The 7417-nt window shown below is 50.3% G+C and overlaps 1 protein-coding gene across 1 annotated transcript in view; it reads left to right on the top strand.

Annotated features, from left to right (window-relative positions):
• The first annotated feature begins 519 nt into the window (after positions 1-519).
• HTRA1 (HtrA serine peptidase 1) overlaps positions 520-7417 on the top strand; it is a 45851-nt gene continuing 38953 nt past the window's right edge. Inside the window, exon 1 of the mRNA XM_045025682.1 lies at positions 520-1239. Within this exon, the coding sequence (XP_044881617.1) occupies positions 756-1239 (484 nt within the window). The 5' untranslated portion in view covers positions 520-755. The remainder of the gene's footprint in view (positions 1240-7417) is intronic.

The raw sequence follows: 7417 nt of genomic DNA, 5'->3' as shown, positions 1-7417 counted from the left end.
CTAATGTAAATAACTTTGTTAAGAAATGTTGCAGCCTATTGCTCACCTCCTTCAACCCCACCGTCTCGCTCTGCAACCTTCTGGCACCCTCTTCTTAACCTTTTGCTAGGGTAGAAATTAATGTATTTCTACACCTTTCTGTCTCTGACACTTTCTAATGCTTGGCACGATACTGAACTGTGTCTGGGTCACAAATGAACGGGGCCAGGCTCTGCCCTCTACCCTCCTTTTCCCGCCTGGCGATTTGCAAAGTACCTCGCCCCCTGGTAGCGTTGTCCCACCCCTACCTTCTGCCCTGTGTCCCACTCACCTCCACCCAGCCCGCGCCTTTTCCCCACCGTCACCCGCCAGCTTACGAAAACTGCGGTCCTCCCAAACGCCCCGTCCCCTCCCAGGCAGCGCAAACCAATGGGCCGCTTTCCACGCACGCAGCTTCTCGCCGGGCCAGGCTGTTTATAAGGCAGCCCCCGGCGGGCCCCTCCCCTCGCCGCACCCCCCAGCCCAGCAGCTCGGTCCTGGCTTGTGCTTGGTGCCGCTGCGGCTGGCGGTGAGCTCTGCCCCGTCTCCTCCGAGCAGCGCTCGCCCGGGGCGGGACCCCTCTGCCCTTCGCGCCGCGGCCCGGCTCTCCCCGCTGCTGCCGCCGCTGCTGCCGAGCGGGGCTCGGGTTTCAGGGGCTTGGCAGCCCGGCGCCGCTGAGCCTCTTGGGGGCTGCATCAGCCTCCGCTCCGGGCGGCTCTCGGTGTCCCCCGGCCAGGATGCTGCTGGGGCTGAGCTGGGCAGGCGGCTGCTGCCTCCTGCTGCTGCTGCTCCCCGGCGGCGGCGCGGCGGAGCCCGCTCGGCGCTACGACCAGCGGGCGGCCGGCTGCGCCGAGCGCTGCGACCGGGCGCGCTGCCCCGCCGTGCCCGCCGACTGCGCGGGCGGAGAGGCGCCGGACGCCTGCGGCTGCTGCCCGGTGTGCGCGGCCCAGGAGGGCGAGCCCTGCGGCGGGCCCGCCGGGGAGCCGCCCTGCGGAGAGGGACTCCAGTGCCGGCTCCCGCCCGGCGCGGGAGTGGCGGCGACGGCCACGGTGAGGAAGCGAGCCAAGGCCGGGCTCTGCGTCTGCACCAGCAGCGAGCCCGTGTGCGGCAGCGACGCCAGGACCTACGGCAACCTGTGCCAGCTGCGGGCGGCCAGCCGGCGCTCCGAGCGCCTGCAGCAGCCGCCGGTCATCGCCATCCAGCGGGGCGCCTGCGGCCAGGGTAAGAGCGGGCTGGGGATTCCCTCCGCGCTAAAATAAACTAATCCAGCGGGCATTAGCCCTGTTCCCCGGCTGATGGCCGTGCTGGTACCGGGCTGCCCAGAGGATTCAGGGGGGCTGGGGCAAAGCAATTTCAGTGGCCCCCTGCCATAAAAAAAAGCTGCAATACTATAGAATATTATATTCCCGTGGGGGCCCTTGCGGGGCCTGGGGCAAATTGCCCCACTTGCTCCCGCCTCTGGGCATCCCCGCTCTGATACTGAGCTCTGTAGTGTGACCCAGGCCTGAAAGTAGCTCAGCGGCCCGCAAACGAGTCTCATTGCCCTGCTCAGGACTGGGTCAGCAACTAAAGCCACTAGGTGCCTGCTCCTGCTCCTTTAAGTTTTATCATCTTGTTAGTACCCCCATTAACGAGGGCTAGCGGTGATACCGTCATCGATATCGGTGATGACTGGGTAGGTGCCCAATACATTGGCGCATGTAAAGGAGATAAACAAGACTCTGAATGTTCAGGTCTCAAGACTTGGTCAAGGGGTCCAGAGCAAGCCCCTTCGCTCGTGACTGGCCTTGTAGCGCTCGATTTTTTTAAAGATCTCACTGGAAAGGCGCAGAGTGTTAATCCAGGGGTCTGTGGTAGTCTGTGGTTTCCGGGAATCTGTATTTCAACCATTCAGTGGTCATTGAGCCTGATCCAGTGGACTGGTCCTAATGGAGACTTCAAACCTGGTTTTATAACGGGTGGCTGCTCAACACAGCCTGCCTTTAAAAATGAGCATACAGGCTGTTTTTCACTTGTGCACTTCTGTAGGTTTTGTTCCAAAACGAAAAGTACCAAATAAACTATAATTTTCAGCAGCTGAGAATTTAAAACAATTGTAAATAACATTCTTTACAATTTTGGGGTGAGGGGAAGAGGAGATCCTTTGCTCTTGAAGTGGCTTCCTCTTTCAGTTGTAGTTTACATACCTGGGTGAGTGGGCGTGAAAAGATTTTAGCCCTGGGGCCACTCACTCAATTAGTATAGAGGAGTTGGGAAATCTCTTGAGACAAGACTGAGATTTTCCCGGTTTATCTATTGTCATGGTTGTCATCATGCTGCAGGGAACTGTCAATATTGAGTAATAACTTTCATCTTGAAGGCTCCCTAAGTACTTTATAAACTAGTATACAATTGTACCACTGAAATGCAGCCACCTTGGTGGTAAAATAGTGCATATATAATAAAATTAACTTATTAGAAGAGGACCAGAGGAAAGGGTTGGCCTTGACTGATATTTGGCTTTCAAGTTTGGTCAGAAACTAGGGCAAGAATGCAATATTTTTAGTATGCAAAGTAACAGGGAAAATTGTTTATATGTTCCACTTAAAATAAAACTAACCCCACATCCTTTAAAACTAGATAAAATAAATTTTATCTGAATGAAATTGTATTGCCCGAGGTAGGTTCTGAGAAATACTGGTGAGGGGGTTTATAACTGGGTACTCTTTCATGAAGAGATGACATGGAAAATGTAATAAAAAATACTAAGTTGACAGCTTCTGTTGTAAACCAGGTATTACTAAATGAATGCAATATGGCCATGACAACAGAGCAAGCAGTGAGCTGCTGCCACCCATCTCATCAGATGTTTTATCTTGTTCTGTTTAGTAATAATACATTTAGGTGGAAGTGGGGGAAAATATAAACTTGAAAGCACAATAGGTTGACTTTCTAATTTCTCTTCAAAAGGAACACAGGATCAGCGCAATACAAGTGACAGTGCACAGAATAATGAAGAGGCATAATGTTTTCTCCTTGCTGTTGTTTATAAGTATTTATTGCTATGCTAGTTGAATCTGACAAGTTAGAGGAAGTGAATATGTCTTTGTAGCTTAATAAGATTATTTTTCCCATAACAAAAATATGATGGGTTTTAAATTAGTTGTGTTAGGTATAGTTAAATGTATTCCAAGGTAGAGTTGTGTAAATTCGAGCAGTTCATTGATCATGTATATTGAAGTGAACTCTCTTCACATATAATATCAGGATAAGAAAAGGTAATAGCATTATGTTCTCATATAAATGGACCCTGCCAAATTCACAGTCCATTTTGGTCAATTTCACGGTCATAGGATTTTAAAAATAATAAATTTTATGATTTCAGCTATTTAAAGCTGAAATTTCACGGTGTTGTAATTGTAGGGGTCCTGACCCAAAACATAGTTGAGGGGGGGGTAGGGGTCACAAGATTATTGTAGGGGGGGGTTGTGGTTCTGCTACTCTTGCTTCTGCTGGTGGTGGAGCTGCCTTCAGAGCTGGGGCAGCTGGAGAGTGGTGGCTGCTGACTGAGGGCCCAGCTCTGAAGGCAGCAGCGCAGAAGTAAGGATGGCATGATATGGTATTGCCACCCTTACTTCTGCACTGCTACTGATGGGGCATTGCCTTCAGAGCTGGGCGCTCGGCTAACGGCCACCACTCTCCGGCTGCCCAGTTCTGAAGGCAGTGCAAAAGTAAGGGTGGCAATACTGTGAATCCCCTAAAATAACATTGTGACCCCTCTGCAACTTCCTTTTGAGTCAGGACCCCCAATTTGAGAAACGCTGATCTCCCCCGTGAAATCTCTTTTGTGTGCTTTTATCCTACACTATACAGATTTCACAGGGAAGACCAGATTTCATGGTCCGTGATGCGTTTTTCATAGCTGTGAATTTGGTAGGGTCTTACATATAAATAACAGTAAGAAACATATAATGAAGTTACAGAACTCTATTATACTCTTGTACATGGAATCGCCATACTGATTCAGACCTATAGTCCGTGTAGTTCAGTTTCAAGTCTCTAACAAGAGAACTAACAGTGGCCATTACCAGATGCTTCAAAGGAAAATGCAGCATCTCCTCCAAACCTGTCCTTAGGCAGGAGTGGGATAATCTGTCCCCCATTCCCCTGGAAGGCTTCATCTTAGGCTGTGGCTACACTTAGCACTTCAAAGCGCTGCCGCGGTAGCGCTGCCACGGCAGGGCCGCCCAGAGGGGGGGGCAAAGGGGGCAATTTGCCCCGGGCCCTGGGCTCCGCAGGGGCCCCCAAGAGAACAGCTGAGGCTCCTGCCTCTGCCCCTCTCCTGGAGCCCTAGCGCATCAAGCACCGAGTCTCCGCCGGGGCCCCTGAGCCCCGCCCCGCTCGGAGCCGCGTGGTCGGGGGGGGGGCTGGGAGCTCCGGGCTGAGCTCAGGTCCCTCCGCTTGGCGTGGAGCTCGCAGCCCCGCCCCCTCACCACGCGGCTCGGAGCGGGGCGGGGCTCAGGGTCCCTGGCGGAGATACGCTGCGGCTATCGGGCGAGGCGCTGAGGCTCCGGGTGAGGAGGGAGCCCGGGGAGGGTTGGCTAAGGGGCAGGGAGTCCTGGGGACAGTCAGGGCACAGGGAGGGGGCAGAGGTTGGGGGAGCGGTCACGGGGCAGGGAATGGGGGGGGTTGGATTGTGGGTGTTCTGAGGGGGGGTGTGGATAGGGTCAGGGCCGCCCAGTGGGGGCGGGGCAAGAGGGCGCAGGAGCGTCTTCGTTCCCGGTCTTCGCCGGCGGGGGTCCTTCTGCTCCGGGGCGGAAGGACCCCCCAGTGGCGAATTACCGCCAAAGCGGGACCCGCCGCCGAAGCGCAGCTCGGTCTTCGGCGGTAATTCGGCGGCGGGGGGCCCTTCCATTCCGGGACCCGCCGCCGAAGTGCCCCGAAGACCCGCGGCGGGGACCCCCCCCCCGCCGCCGAATTACTGCAGAAGACTGGGCTGCACTTCGGCGGCGGGTCCCGCTTGGCGGTAATTCAGCGGCGGGGGGCTCCCGCCGCGGGTCTTCGGGCACTTCGGCGGCGGGTCCCGGAACGGAAGGGCCCCCCGCCGCCAAAGACCCCGGGCCCCCAGAATCCTCTGGGCGGCCCTGTGCCGCGGCAGCGCTTTGAAGCGCTAAGTGTAGTCAAAGCACCAGCGCTGGGAGAAAGCTCTCCCAGCGCTGTCCGTACTCCACCTCCCTGTGGGGAATAACGGACAGCGCTGGGAGCCGCGCTCCCAGCGCTGGGGCTTTGACCACACTGGCGCTTTGCAGCGCCGCAATTTGCAGCGTTGGAGAGGGTGTGTTTTCACACCCTGCTGCAGCGCTGCAAATTTGTAAGTGTAGCCAAGCCCTTACAGTTAGCAATTGTTAAGCCCTGGATCATAAGGATTTATATCCATTCCAAACTACCCAGTGCTTTTGGGAGTTGTATACAAAAAATAGGATAAAATATATGGCTCAGTTTCTAAAATATTAGTCATGTTTAGTGATTCAGATGCTGTTCCCCTTGAGGTCAATCATTCTGATAAAAACTTGCAGAAACTTTTCTTCATCTTCCTTCACAGAAACATCTGCAACTGTTTGAATGTTTTACTCTTTCCTGTCCAGTAAAAGAATATCTATGTGGCTTAGTGCATGTATATTCCAGCTCTGAGTGAAAAACTTCTGTGGAATAGGTGTTGAGTTTCAAAAGTGAGTGATATGAGTGCAGTGGTTATACAAATCTTTCTTTAATGGTCCAGAAGCATCATATTTGATACACAAATGAGAAAGTGAGATCTAAGTTTTGTACCTCTACATTTAAAAGCTATACTGTATTCTATTAGAACTATCATAACCAGTTAACATCAGCAAACACTCAAAGCTTTCATTTCCTCAGTAGAATATAAGCCTTTGATTTTAGATTTCAGTTCATGAAAACAATATTGTTGTCTCATGGTCTTTTTGCTGAATGGTCACAGAATCTGGGCTGTGTTTGAGCTGTAGAGAAATACAACTCTGCTGTTGGTTATGCAGATAAAGCCTAAGCCTGAATTGACTCATTCAATTCATAGTCTTACATTTTCAGTAGAAAACCTAAAAATTAACTTTTTAGGTAAATTTTCAAAAAAAAAATAATCAAATATCCAGAAATGATCATCATTCTGCTCCTGTAGCACCTCTGATTAGTGCTTTGTTTGATGTCTGTATCAATGAGAACAAAAGGGAGGTGCTGGAAAAGCAGACCAGTTGTGTGACATCTCATCCCTGGTACAGAGCAAATGTTGTTGCAAGCAAAAATGTTTCAAATGTAAAAAATCCCAAAACAGGGAGTAGGCAGGCGAGAAGGGAGGGAGGCTTCTAGTGATGTCTGATAAAGCAAGCATTGCCTACTGCATGACTTGTAAAACTTTAGCTGTGGCTTTGTTTTTGTTTTTCAATCTCATTTCTAACGAGGAGGTTTTTTTTATTCATACCCAATGAAGTTGGGTTTCCCGACTATAAAATTGGGGGAGGGAGAAATCAGAGTAGCAGCCCGGTTAGTCTGTATCCGCAAAAAGAACAGGAGTAGTTGTGGCACCTTAGAGACTAACAAATTTATTTGAGCATAAGCTTTCATGGGCTAAACCCCACTTCATTGGATGCATGTCTTTTATTTGCAGAATAAATGTACTGAATACATCTTGAATTGCATAAGGAAACAGAGCAGTAGGTGTGTAAAAGTTTCCTTCAAATTCAGAAAATACAAATTTTTTTTGCATAATATTGGGTCATTTTAACAACTGATATAAAACAATCCATAGTGCAAACAGTCAAGTACTATGTTCAAAATCCCCTTTTTCTTTAAGTCATCTGAAGATATGCAGCTGCTGACCATACAGAACAACTTCTCCACCAGTTATTTCCCGGGAAAGCATGTAGGAAATTCTATCCCATCTTTAGTTTTGTGGGATAGGAAATTACTACCTCTGTCTTGTTCTCCACGAAAGGTCCTCAGATCAGAAAACCTGCTCACCTCTTGGTCTCGGTACATGGACCAGCATCAGGAAAAAATGAAATGTACTTAATTTTGTACCTCCTATCTTTTGGCTGTTGTAAATATTCTTTTCTTGTCTCAGGAGTCTTATCATAATGCTGCATAACTTGTATCTGTACTAGCCTTTCTCTGGGTTCTGATAGTCTATTTCATACACAGAGGTTCAGTCATGATGGCCTTTTTTTTTAATATGGCAGGCAGAGGACCCCAAGGATCCAAACATTATGATAATACATCTTATTCTTTAACTATCACCTATTCAGGACTTAAACTTAGGCATCACAAATTTTGCTCATTGTTTAATTTATCACTGTCTATGCTGAATGTTTGCGTTGGCTGTCTACCTGGTTGCTGATGTGGGATATCT

The sequence above is a fragment of the Mauremys mutica genome, chromosome 7 (assembly GCF_020497125.1).
Source record: "Mauremys mutica isolate MM-2020 ecotype Southern chromosome 7, ASM2049712v1, whole genome shotgun sequence".
In the NCBI taxonomy this organism is placed as follows: domain Eukaryota; kingdom Metazoa; phylum Chordata; order Testudines; family Geoemydidae; genus Mauremys; species Mauremys mutica.
Note: the sequence above shows the minus strand (reverse complement) of the source record. Positions and strands in the feature narration are given on the sequence as shown.